This window comes from Penicillium samsonianum (genome assembly GCF_028829775.1).
Source record: "Penicillium samsonianum strain IBT 33392 chromosome Unknown utg000005l_segment0_segment0, whole genome shotgun sequence".
NCBI classification, from domain to species: Eukaryota; Fungi; Ascomycota; class Eurotiomycetes; order Eurotiales; family Aspergillaceae; genus Penicillium; species Penicillium samsonianum.
In genome coordinates this window covers 2949842-2962652 of record NW_026643263.1, presented here as the reverse complement: position 1 = coordinate 2962652, position 12811 = coordinate 2949842, and the positions used below count along the sequence as shown (strand labels likewise).

At 49.9% G+C, this 12811-nt stretch overlaps 6 protein-coding genes across 6 annotated transcripts; 3 read left to right on the top strand and 3 right to left on the bottom strand.

Annotated features, from left to right (window-relative positions):
• Window positions 1-347: 347 nt before the first annotated feature.
• Window positions 348-635, top strand: N7471_010016 (Zinc finger RING-type; the record flags this gene model as incomplete). Its single annotated transcript, XM_057282735.1, has 1 exon — window positions 348-635. The coding sequence occupies one exon, from the start codon at window positions 348-350 to the stop codon at window positions 633-635; it is 288 nt and encodes a 95-aa protein (XP_057133618.1).
• An 863-nt stretch (window positions 636-1498) lies between these two features.
• N7471_010015 (Ataxin-10 homo-association domain-containing protein) lies at window positions 1499-4420 on the bottom strand (the record flags this gene model as incomplete). Its single annotated transcript, XM_057282734.1, has 2 exons — window positions 1499-4184; window positions 4248-4420. 2 exons carry the CDS (start codon window positions 4418-4420, stop codon window positions 1499-1501), a joined length of 2859 nt encoding a protein of 952 aa, XP_057133617.1.
• Window positions 4421-4854: 434 nt separating this feature from the next.
• Window positions 4855-6174, bottom strand: N7471_010014 (DHHC family palmitoyltransferase; the record flags this gene model as incomplete). The annotated part of the gene is made up of 3 exons (XM_057282733.1): window positions 4855-5826; window positions 5879-6032; window positions 6086-6174. The coding sequence occupies 3 exons, from the start codon at window positions 6172-6174 to the stop codon at window positions 4855-4857; spliced, it is 1215 nt and encodes a 404-aa protein (XP_057133616.1).
• Window positions 6175-6588: 414 nt separating this feature from the next.
• Window positions 6589-8315, top strand: N7471_010013 (putative transcription factor Rap1; the record flags this gene model as incomplete). The annotated part of the gene is made up of 4 exons (XM_057282732.1): window positions 6589-6711; window positions 6768-6853; window positions 6910-7150; window positions 7227-8315. The coding sequence occupies 4 exons, from the start codon at window positions 6589-6591 to the stop codon at window positions 8313-8315; spliced, it is 1539 nt and encodes a 512-aa protein (XP_057133615.1).
• A 349-nt stretch (window positions 8316-8664) lies between these two features.
• On the bottom strand, window positions 8665-9728 carry N7471_010012 (chromo domain-containing protein; the record flags this gene model as incomplete). Its single annotated transcript, XM_057282731.1, has 7 exons — window positions 8665-8683; window positions 8739-8764; window positions 8821-9217; window positions 9281-9360; window positions 9412-9454; window positions 9508-9646; window positions 9722-9728. The coding sequence occupies 7 exons, from the start codon at window positions 9726-9728 to the stop codon at window positions 8665-8667; spliced, it is 711 nt and encodes a 236-aa protein (XP_057133614.1).
• A 351-nt stretch (window positions 9729-10079) lies between these two features.
• On the top strand, window positions 10080-12309 carry N7471_010011 (chaperonin-containing T-complex subunit CCT5; the record flags this gene model as incomplete). Its single annotated transcript, XM_057282730.1, has 10 exons — window positions 10080-10089; window positions 10163-10180; window positions 10241-10289; window positions 10385-10478; window positions 10531-10614; window positions 10690-10979; window positions 11035-11683; window positions 11743-12061; window positions 12124-12212; window positions 12265-12309. The coding sequence occupies 10 exons, from the start codon at window positions 10080-10082 to the stop codon at window positions 12307-12309; spliced, it is 1647 nt and encodes a 548-aa protein (XP_057133613.1).
• Window positions 12310-12811: the final 502 nt, after the last annotated feature.

The following is a 12811-nucleotide window of genomic DNA, read 5'->3' as shown; positions in this document are numbered from 1 at the left end:
GCATACAAGTTCATTGTTAATATGCAGTCCTCGTCGAGGATCTTGCCGCTACTCACATATAAATACCAAGTCCCCAAGTCCTGAAAAACATAATCTATCATTCCACATGACATCCTCTCTACAACTCATACTATCTTTCTCTATACTTCAACCGAGTCACAGACCGTGACTTCTCCTACGGAGTATCACATATTATCAGGGTATTTTCTTCTCCCATTCCTCCCTGTGCGACTATATCTACATACTCGCTGACTCCCCAGGTAACTATCACCACGTTTATATACCTCAACCACATTTGGCAATCGAGATACTTACCAGTGAGTATCCCAACCCATCCAACCACCCCAATGTCTCCCCCGCTGGAGACCCTCGCACTTGTTTTCTTTTTTCTTGTACTGGGACTGATCATGATGATAATCATGATTCTTGTCAAGGAGTGGACAGAGTACCAAGCTATGCAGTTTTGGCCGAAACTGCGTAGTACTCGCACTCTCGATCTGGAGTTGGGCCTTTATTTACTAAAGGACGTAAAGGAACTGACATGGCGCGTCGAGCAGATGGAAACTGATATTGGTCGCAAGTTCCAGCTTGCTGGATACTTGTCTGAATACCATGATCAACCCCCATCCCCTTAACCGCTTTATCTTGTCAGCATACCTTCCGATAACAGACGCAAGACACAGAGACCGAATATCTGGATGCCTCCTACGCGTAGGGATAGCGCATGAGATGTCGGCCCGAGTGGGTCACCCCAGTTCTCTACCCCATACTCCCATGTCTTTCGAGGCGGCTCACCTTGATGGAACTGGAGTGGGTAGGGTCATAATATGTGCCGGGCTAGCACTTCGGTGCAGTACCGGCGGCTAGTTAATATCCTTTCGGTGGAGCTAGGCGAGTTTGAATGTGCCTGTGGTAGATATATCTACGCCAACTGATATCTACCATAGGTGCTGTTATTGTTTATATTAGTTTTGGAGGCGTCTATGAAGACGTCGTGGAAAGGCGGCGGAGAGAAGGATTATAGGGGACTTTCGAGCAGTAACCGACTCAATATCTGTAGTCCTGGTAAAAAGGTCGGATAAAGATAGTTGCCGAGATAACCTGCTAGACACCAATTACAGTTAACGACTACCATGCTGGTCGATGGTAAAAATCAATTTGCTAAACTCGAAATGTATATCACCCCTAGTCGACGTAGTAATTCTGAATAATCTTGTAGACGGTAAGATCCTTGATCGTCTCCCTGTAGGCCAGGAAGATCTGCAGGCAGAAAGATCGGATGTTCAGGCATCAACACATGTAGACCCACCTTCTTCTTTTGGAAACATCCATTGTAATCTTAATAGCAACCACTATTCCCAGGTAGATATTGATACAAAGCATGGATCTTACAAGAAAAAAAAGAAATGTAATCATTCAAAAGTATCATTCAGAGGTTTTTCCGTCTACTCTATGTACAGTATGCGGTACAGAATTCATCACACGTAAGTTCAATGTTTCATAAAATTTCCTCAGCCCGAGCCTTCGACCGGATGGCCAACTTGCCTGCCTGGTTAATCATCGCTTCGTAGCCACTGCGCTCGAGTACGCCACCATCATTACTGACAACCTCACGAGCCTCGAGTTCCTCAACAAGGCGCTGGTTCTCACGGTTACCCTCGAGCAAGAACTTAAGGCACATCACAGCATGCTCCTTGATGTATGGGTTGTGAGCGTCGAAAGCGGTGCAGCAAAGAATTGCCTCGACACCGCCGTAACGACGGATCTGCTCTTGGACATCGGGACACTTCCAGACAAGCGAGGAGAGCACAAGCACGACCAGCTTCTTGAGATTGCGCCATTCGAACTCGGAGGGATCTTCCGTGATCGGAGGGGACTCGGGTCGAGAGTCGACGCTGTCGGCGCCAGTGTCGACAGGGTCTGAGTCGGTGGGATCGTAAGGACGTTCGACGGCAACAGGGGCCGGGGGACTGGCGTTGGGGACATCGCGTGCGTTTTCGTTTCGGGGAGGGGGAGGGGGCACGGAGCCAAAGGACAATTGGCTCAACTGGCCCTTGGGGATGCTTGCCTCCAACTCCTTGATCAATGTCACCAGGTCATAGACAATCTCCCATTTAACCAGCAGGTTCTTCCAGTCGTTGTTTTCGGTCAGCACGGCGAAGAACTCCAAAAACTGGTAAACACCTTCGTATACCCGTTCCATGTCCCATAGATTGAGCGGGAAGTCCTCCGAAAGAGCCCGGTCGGCGCGGATCTGGCCTTGGAGGTAGATCAGAGCACAAGTCTCGGGGATGATGTTGCCACGGAAGATGGTGAAGATGTATCGGACAGTGAGAATATCAACTCGGTTGAGTGAGCTCGGGTTGCGGGGGATGTTGGGCTGAGCAGAGCCCGTCACCGAAGCAGGGGAGTACTTGGCTCGGAAGATGTGGGTGAGGATCTTGATCACAACAGCTTGTGCCGGAGAGATTATATCCTTGGGCTGGCCGAAGTCGGAGTAGGCATGAGACATAAGGCCGTTCTTAAGTACGGCCTCCATGATCTGAACCATCATCTTGAAGTAGAGCTCGTCGTCAGGGAGATCCCATGCCGCAATGAAAATCAGTAGTTCACGCAGTAGGTTACGTCCTGTCTCCTGCGTGAGCAGGATGTGACAACGGAGCGCTTGCATGTTCCTAGATCCATTCCGTTCGCCGCCCTTGAGGCCAAAGCTGTCCACAATACCGGCTTGGACAATCATAGGCAAAGCTTCGATTTCTGCTGGTCCAAGGACTAGAGGGATATCTGTTAGAAGACCCCGCTGTTGATCGCCAGGACGGCCACGGTATTCATCCTCCTCATCTTCTTCGTCATCGGCTTCTCCATCGACGCCATCATCGTCCACATCATCCTCGCCATCTCCATCAACGCTTCCGTCAGCCATGTGGTCCAGGCTATGCGAATCATCATCCCCCACTGTGTGTGCATCGCCGTGGTCATAGTCGTGCTCTTCGTCGCCATCGATATGTGATGGCTCCTGGAGCCGAGCCATGAGTTCATCCTTGGCTTCCTGGAGGGTCTCAGCGGCAGATTGAGCTGACCGGGGCATACTGGTATCTTCGTCTGTAACAGGTCCATCCACAGCGCCAAAATCGTTGATCTCTGGAAGATCGGCCCAGCAAAGACGAGGGAAACCAGCCGTGAGACTGCGGTCAATAGTCAGGATGGTCTTCTTCTTGGTGACTTCGTGTTCCTCTTCTTCCTCGTCGTGTTCCCTATGATCCTCATGCTCCTGGTCTTCGTGGTCTTCGGTCTCCTCATGCTCTTCTTCGGGAAGCGCAGCCGGGAGCTCACGAGCTCGGTCCTGGAGATCAGACCAACCGTCAACCTTAGCCCCAAGTATCGCAGTCAAAGCAGCCCTGATATCCTTGACCTGGTCTGGGTCTCTGCCCATCTCCTGAATAGCGCTGAGGTCTCGCCCCAAAATCCTCTCCATGTGATCCTTAATGTTGGCCAGAAGTAGCATGGCAGCCTCTTCCTTGATAGTTGCCGGCTCCCGCGGGAACTTGGCGATAGTCTCCAATAGCAGATCCTCCGCAGTTTGGTCGTAAAGCGCACGAATCGGCGGGTTGATGACACGCTCTCCAACTTGTACAATGGGTGCCACTCCTTCTCGCGAGCTGGCATCGTCCAAAGGCTCCTTCGGCTTTATGATGTTCGTATCAGCGGTCGAATGGTAACCAAACAGATCCAACCAGAGCACCATCTTGCGATGCTCATTGTGCATAATGAAATTATGAAGGTACTGGAGGCACGTAATCAGAAGGCGCTTGTAGAGGTTGACGACTTTCTGCCATCGCTCCTCGTTGCGCGCATTTTGCTCGCCATCAAAGCCTCGAGCGGTGACCCGAACACAGGTGTCAATTAAAGCTAGAATCCTTTGGTCAAATCCTGTTTCCGCTGCGAGGTTCTGTGCCTTCTTGGTTGTGGCGAGGAGGTTGCGGGCGATTGTACACAGATCATTCAAACGCTCAATGTCTTTGACCAGCGAGAAATAATTGTATGCGATCAGATTAGCAGATGAGTGTTCGTAGCTTGCTGCAGGGCTTTTCCACGCGAAAGATTGGGACTCGAGGACAGGGATTGCTTTGGTGAGGACGTTCGTGAGACCTTGCCAGATATCCGGCGACATGCCGAGATTGTGACTAGCAGGGCGCAACGGATTAGTATACAAAGCATGCAAATGGTCAATTATATCATGATCTTACCGAACATCGCTCTCCTGGTGTGTCTTGTACAGGATCTGCTTCCCAGCGGCAAGCATGTGCTCCAAGCGTTTGTCATCGATCATGCCCCGAACTTCGTAGTGGCTCAGTGTCCCTGCAAGGATTACCTTAAGCATGAGCTCAGCTGGCGTGCATAATGGTTTTGAATCTGCCATCTTGCAAAGAATATCCCAGCTTTAACGCGTATTCCTTCAAAGGGTAAACAGCGCGGGGAGATCAAAGTGGGATGAGAGAATCAAAGATTCGGAGGTGTGGAGAGACAAATTTTCCGCCCGCACGAATGTTATCGTTATCGCTCATTCGGTCATTCTGAGCTCTCCGCCTCAAAGCATGCCCTTTGGTATACTCTTCGAACTCTATATGTGACTTTATATTCTACATACTACCTTCGATGTTCAATAATCTGACTCACATGGTTATATATTGCGAATGTTGTTTCCACTTTCATTGTCTCACTTTAAGTGTTGACGATTCCAAGATATGTATGTGTGATAGACAGCGTCTTTCACAAATATATTTTAGATATTTCTTTACATCAAACTTTCAACATAGATGTTATATACAACAAGGTTAAATACCGGATATCTCCTCATGTAGATCGACGGACAGATAGTCCCATCACGTCCCGAAGATTATACCAAAAGCCCATATCGTAGACGTTGTCGACATCTCTCATAGTGTGGAGTCGCTTCCATCGAGGGTCAGGAGGTACGTCTGATTCCGGACGACGAGCAATGCAATTAGAGTCAGAGGCTAATAAACATCCTTCAGTTGGAGGATCTTCATCAGTGACAAGGATTTGATCAGTATGCACAGGCCACAGTTGATCATGTAGATCCATAGGAAGGGGGCTGTCGAAGATGAGACTTCGTTTTGTCTTGAATACGATGCCGTCTTCCACATCATCTTTCCAGTCGGACCACTTGGCGCTCTCATTGGTTGTCACCCCAGCCCAGATGAGATACGTATGGTACGCCAGGAAAGATATTGCTAGCGGGGCAGTCATAAGCATCAGTAAAAATACTGCCCCAATCTTGGGATCAGCACCGATCACAATACCCCATGTGTTGATCCAGGCTGTCCAGCCTTTCATGGCCTCCTGTCTCTCCGGCGGAACCATTTGCTTCAGCATCTCAGAGAGTATGGAATGACCAAGGTAGGAGCCGTAAATCAACATGACAGAAAGAGAGACCAAGAGCGAGATGAAGTACACGCAGTTATTGGCCCCGACGCAGTTCATCAGCCATACACAGTGGTGGTCATGTCTAGAAACACAGGCCTGACAGAAGCTGCAATGCTTGCTGCGCGCTGGCTTGAGGAACTTGCAGGTGCTACATTTATGCCCCGGATGAAAAAGGACTCGGTCGTACGGATAGCGTCTCATCTCTTCCTCATGGTTCTCTGCTGTGATAAATGACTTGGTCACAACACACTTGTAAAGCAGGAAATATGGCAAGCTGATAGCTGCGGGTACCCAGAGTCGATGAATGCTCGAAAGCCGAGGCCACGCGGCAGGGACAAAGATGCCTTCTCCAATGACCAGCAAGGAGGTAAAGAAGATCTAGTATGCATGGTAAGTATCCGTACAAGTAATAATAAATCCCCAGACTAACCAGGACAAGCGGGTGGTTCTCCTTCAGTACATAGCTGCCAGATCGATTCCAGCACCGTACTACCCTCCCGCCGAACAAGCGATTGTCGACAATGGCAATTCCATTCGGAAAGTACACCCACAGTGCCCGATGGAGCCAGGCGACCGGAGTTTTCCTTGAGAAGTCAGCGCAGAGCTTCAAATGTTTGTAAATTGGCAAATTGCTCACCGGAAAGCTGGCAGCCTGCCAAATAGCGCGATAAAGGTGAACGCCGAGACCGCCAGTATCACCAGACCAACGGTTCTGAGGGCCCCCATTCTGAAGCTTAAGTTCTCTCAGTAAGTTCAAAGGATATACTGTTTGCTCTGCATCCTCCGGCGGTATTATTCACGGTTCCTGCATTCCTTGACTCGTGATCGGTCAACACGTTCTCATCTCAAGCCGTCGGTTTTGTGTACGCCACGTGACCGCGTTTTCAGTCTCGGCATGAACCAACGATTTCATCTATGACCCTTGTCGATTGAGACTGCCGGAATCCCATATGATCGAACATAAGAACTGAAATCGAGTGAGCGAGACAACGCCTATCTTCCACCATAGCCCGCTGTTGGATGGGAAAAAGCCCCTTGCGACACGTCAACACGTGATACCGCGTCGCAGACAAAGCTGGCCTACCTTAGGGTGTGAAAGCTCGAAGGGAAGTTTTTAAGCTTGGTTTCCGAAGAGCTGAAATGGCGACTTTTACAAATGACTCGTCTCGGGCTGAGAATTCGACAATGAATCTGTTTCAAGGCGCGCGATTCTGGCTATCTCTAACTGTTCCACAAAGGCCGAGATTTAAAGAATTAATCAAGGTATTTCGGGGATGCCTTCTCTTATTTGGAGCTTTCAGATGTTAATGAATATCTAGCAATATGGTGGCACCGTTGTGCTGATGGAGAAGGATGCCGATGTGAAGCTGGTGGATCACACGAGGAAAGACCTGCCTAAGGACACGTACGGAACCCAGAACTCTTTACTGGCTCAAGATCAGTGTACTAATTTAAAATTAGCTTCTCCTATCAATATGTAGAGCGTTCTATCAACAAGGGACGACTCGAAGATCTAGAAGCCTACCGAGTTGGGCCATCTGCACCTCGTCCAATGGGCGCATCCAACATTCCCACTAAAAGCACAAGATCGTTCTTTACCTTGAAAGAGGATCAGATCCTGTTTGACTGGGTCGAACACTTTGGACAAGAGCCAGGGGCCCCTGTCCAAGGCAATAAAATTTACCAGGATTTAAGTGAACTGGTATGGTGCTCTCCTGTTTCTGTCAAGTCCACAGGACACATACATATGGAACCTGATACTAACTGGTAGAACACAGTTTCCTGGTCACCCATGGCAGTCCTGGCGTAGTAGATATATGAAGCACCTGCGTGGCAAGGGCCGTCCAGGGGGCGGCACCTCATTATCATATGACGACCTTTTAGAGTCTGCACCACCCCAAGGAGAACGCCCAAAGACCTTACCCGCCCGAACTTCCTCAAAAGATTCCCCAGCAAAATCTAGCTCAAGGGCCCCCCGGCTGGCACCACCTGCTCCGGCGCAAGCAAGTACAGCAAACAGCCCAAAACGAAAACGAGACCCGGTCCCTGAACCGTCGAATCAACGGCGGAGGGATGTTTCCCCTATGAAAAGAAGAGCAATCGAAGCTTCTGCAACTGCGGGCCCTCCCTCACGCCGTCCCCGTCCCGATAGCCGGGGACCCCAGCCAGAGTCATCAAACGTGGCAGCCACACCACCCTTTACTGCACGCCCAGAAAGAGGCTCTCCCGGTGTCTCGTCGTCAGATACAGGACCGCTTCAAGGCCTTGGGATTCCAGATCTCTTCCCAGTCCCGAACCCTTCCACACAAACTCCTCGCCGTGTCACTCGGGAGACTTCACAACGACCAACAAATATAACAGAACCGACAGCGCCGCCGGCCCCACCACGACCATTGGGGGACAATGCCTTCGCACAGTCTGGCCGATTCAAGAAACAAACACTGAATCCCAGACCACCAATCAACGATATCTTCGAAGACCCAGTGGACCCCATTTTCCTAGAACTCCCATTCTTGCCATCAAGCCCAGCATCCGAGGTGGCTGATGATGACATCTCAGATGCCCCCTCCGTCGATACTTGGATTGATCAACGCCTGGCTCTAGGTGCCAAAGAATCCCACGTGTTCGATGCTCTGCGATGTACAAGCATGGTCCCAGAGATGGCAGATAAGGTTCTCAAATATCTCACCGCTGGGAAGGGTATTCCCGATGATATGCCCGGGGTCTGGACAGCCGAGGACGATAGTTGTTTACAAGCGGGTGAATATTCGCGTGTGCAGCGAGCGTTGACGAAACACGGCGAAGAAGCGTACAAGGATAGATGGGAATATTTCAGCATGGCCCGGCAGACAGGACTCATTGAATGATACCCCATGGGATATGAAATTTGAGAAAGCACACGGAGGACGGCTACAATGGACGAGTTGCAATTGTGAAGCAAATGAACATTAGCATGCAGCTAGAAACGAAATACTCTCCCATGACACCGGTATTGACCCGCCCAGAACGCAAGGAGGAAATTGGAGCTCAAAACTAAACATCAATGTAAGGGCAGCAGTGCCATATTCAGAACGCGTTGGTCGCAGTGGTCAGGGAGCATTGTAGCGATGGCCACTCGCTATTGCACATCCGAGATTGAAGAAATGGCCTAGAAATATCACTTGTGTACCATTTTCGACTTGGTGATATATCGGCTTGTCGGTGAAAAGGGGAGATTTAATTATCCTTGAAGACACTGCGAGAGATGTTAGCAACGCATTTCGAGCTTTTACTAGGAGGCCTTGACTCACAGGTGCGATTCGTAAAACTTGAGCATCTAGTTTGGCGGTTAGTATTCTTGTCGCTCTTTTTTTGGCATGGTGGAGGACATACTTTCAGAGGACACTTTTCATAGCAGACCTGGACAGACAGTTTCGCCTTGCGTCCATTGTTGAACTCGAGCCAGGCCATGAGACCTGCGTCGCCCTCCCGGACAATTGTGTCCACCTCTTTCACATCGTTATCCCAGTTCTTCCCCTTTGGAAGCCATTGAATGCCATTTTCTTCGGATGAGGGGGAATCTTGCTTGGTCGTCTGCTTGGGCGCTGACTTTCGGCGCTGTCTCTTGGCTTCGCTCGCTGCGGGGTCCGGTACAGCCTTAGCAAGCTTTGAATCACCCATAGATTTACGCTTGCGACCTGGCTTTCCTGCCGCGGGCTTCTCTTCGTCCTTCTTCGGGCGACCACCGATCTTCTTGTAGTAAGCTGTGACAACGTCTCGGGCTCCCTCCCTATGGTGTCTGTTAATAAATGCGCGTAGCAGATGTCGAAGCTTAACGAGTGCATAGACGTACATGAGACCATCCTCCTCTTCCCATGTGTGGTCTTCGATCTTGTCGTAACCCTTCCATTTCACGAAGAGCTTAAGGGTTCCCTATATTTGATTAGCTTCTCGGCACATTGAGGCTGAGCGTTGTGAACATACATCATCAAGCCACGCGTGATCACGAATACTCTCGACAACATAGCTGCATTCAGTTAGAAACACACATCCATCAATCGGCCGGAATGCGCAACTAACAGTCCCTCTTCCTCGTCATCCTCCTCCTCTTCGTCTCCTTCGTCTTCCGGGGAGTCCTGGTCATCTTTGCCATTTGCCTCAGGCGCATTTCTGAAAGGAATATCGCCGGATTCCTCATCGGACATATCTTCAACGGGAGCTAGGGAATGAATGGGTCAGCCGAGATGCTCACCATTGCGCGCGCGACAAATCAACATTGGGGGAAAACACTCACGAGGCATGTTTCTCTTGAAGGGTGAAATGAAGTTAGAGAGTTTAGAAAACAGATTGGCGGCTGGAGGATTAAACCTCAACTGCACTTGTTAAAGTCAGACGAAAGACTGTCGCATCCAGAGCATTTGGAGTAAAGAAGCAGAAACGCGTTGAAGGCGGACAAGATAACGCTATACCGCTTTGGGCAGTCAGAATTTCATTTGTCAAAAGTGCATTTCGGGAAGCTCCCCCTCAAGGCTCAACTTGCAAGTTCACTGCTTTGGTCTTGTCACTTACTCTTGAATTACCTCTTGGTCTCCTTGTCGGTGCCCTCCTTTTAAAAATCTCTATATTTTGCCAGGTGGCAGCCCACCGTCAACATGGCAATGCGTAAGGCCGCACCCCATACCCCTCATTCTTGAAATGTGCTTTGGCTAACTATGTGGATTTTGATCTTCAACAGAGCTTGATATGTCTCAGGGTGATTACTTCTCGAATAATTTGGTACAACTCGGATTCGGTCGCTGACATTAAGGGATAGCTTCGGTCTTGAAGGACGAGCAGGGACGGCCGTTTATTGTCGTTCGGGAGTACGTTCACCGCTACGCCTTATCCTCCGTTTCAAAATACCATTGAGAGTTGGAAAGTTAAGATCTGGGGCTGACGGGGCTTTTTCATACAACAGTCAGGGAAAGAAGAAGAGACAACATGGCACTGAGGCCGTTAAGTCACACATTGTTGCCGCCAAGACGGTGGCCAGCATTGTGAAGTCTTCTCTGGTATGGCACTCGGCAAGCGATGAATAGAAAAACATCTGACTCTCGTTTTTAGGGTCCCCGTGGTCTTGATAAGATTCTGATCTCCGCCGACGGCGATATCACCGTCACCAATGATGGCGCAACTATTCTCGGACAGGTTCGACCCCGAAGCCCTTTTCCCCCGGAGAGATCCAATTCTGGCTTCAGAGACTGATATGATGGTTATGGTTAGATGGAGATTACAAACAACGTCGCGAAGCTGCTGGTCGAACTTTCGCAGTCTCAGGACGAGGAGATCGGTGATGGCACGACCGGTGTCGTGGTGCTGGCAGCGGCCATGTTGGAACAAGCCTCGGACCTCATTGACAAAGGCATCCACCCCATCCGGATAGCCGACGGATACGATCAGGCCTGCGAGATCGCCATTGCCGAGCTCGACAGAATCAGTGACGAAATTACATTCAGCCAAGATGATATCACCAACCTCCTCAAAGTGGCCAAGACCAGTCTGGGCAGCAAGATGTGTGGATTCCCCTAGCTGTATATTAGTTCTGTTTGATTCTAACAGTTTTCATAGTGTCTCCAAGTCCCACGACCAATTCGCCAAGATCGCTGTTGATGCCGTGCTCTCGGTTGCCGACTTTGAGCGCAAGGATGTCGACTTCGAGTTGATCAAGGTTGACGGCAAGGTCGGTGGATCCCTCGAGGACTCTCTGCTTGTCCGAGGTGTTATTGTGGACAAGGACTTCTCTCACCCCCAGATGCCTGACGAAGTTCGGGATGCCAAATTGGCCATCTTGACCTGTCCCTTTGAGCCTCCCAAGCCCAAGACCAAGCACAAGCTTGATATCACATCTGTTGAGGAATTCAAGAAGCTGCAGGACTACGAGAAGGAGAAGTTCACAGAGATGATCCAGCAGCTGAAGGAATCGGGTGCCAACCTGGTCATCTGCCAGTGGGGTTTCGATGATGAGGCCAACCACCTTTTGCTCCAGAATGACTTGCCTGCCGTTCGGTGGGTTGGTGGGCCTGAGATTGAGTTGATTGCCATTGCCACAAACGGCCGTATTGTGCCCCGCTTCGAGGATCTGACCCCTGACAAGCTCGGCACGGCTGGTGTTGTCCGCGAGATGAGCTTCGGAACTACGAGAGAGAAGATGCTGGTGATTGAGGAGTGTGCCAACACCCGCGCAGTGACAATTTTCGTTCGTGGAAGTAACAAGATGGTGAGTCAATCTCTGCACCATACGTAGGGAGATGTGCCAGTAGCTAACTTCAGCTATAGATCATTGATGAGGCCAAGCGGTCACTACACGATGCTCTGTGTGTTGTCCGCAATTTGGTGCGCGACAACCGTGTGGTCTACGGTGGTGGTGCTGCTGAGATTGCTTGTTCCATTGCTGTCGAGGACGCCGCTGTCAAGAGCCCCGGCATTGAGCAATATGCCATGCGCGCCTTTGCCGATGCGCTGGATGCCGTGCCCTTGGCCCTTTCTGAGAACTCTGGTCTGAGTCCCATTGAGACCCTTGCCTCTATCAAGTCTCGTCAGGTCAAGGAGAAGAACACCCGTCTCGGTGTTGACTGCATGATGACTGGCACCAACGGTACGCCCCTAGAAAACCATTACATATTCAGTTCTGTTCACCGGCTAACTTAGGCTCTATAGATATGCGTGAGCACTTCGCTATTGACCCCCTGATTGGCAAGCGCCAGCAACTTCTGCTTGCTACCCAGCTGTGCCGTATGGTTCTTAAGGTACTGCCCCCATCCACTCTTTCTGCCGCGCTCGATGCTAATCGTCAATCAGATCAACAACGTCATTATCTCCGGTGATGATCAGTCTGAGTTCTAGATCACTACATTCTAGTCCTATTCCATGATGGTAAAAGAAAAAAAACTGATGATTCTGGTTTGCTATGTAAAAACATGGTCCCTTACATAGAACCCTTTTAGTTTCAATAAAAACGAAAGGATTGATAATGTCTCTATCTGGTCACTTCTTCTGGTCTCGCTCTTGATATGAGTCTTTGTATCTACGACTAGCATATATAGATGTAGATAGACATGCCATAGCCCAGAACGGCATATGATTCCCAATAACCAAATGCAAATCCAAAGGTGAACCTAGCCAGAAACCCATCGGTACGACATACTCGTCTTACCTATAAATCCCAAACACCCATAGTTCCCGATTCGGTCTAATCAGTTCTGCCTCGAAACCACAAGATGTCAATCGGAAGTCTTTGCCGAAACTACAGCAAGCGCGAAATACATACCAGTACGGCATGTAGAAACAATCTAAACTACCAAACCAGCCTCTCCACAACAGCAGACAGGTTCGTTTTCGTGGGAGA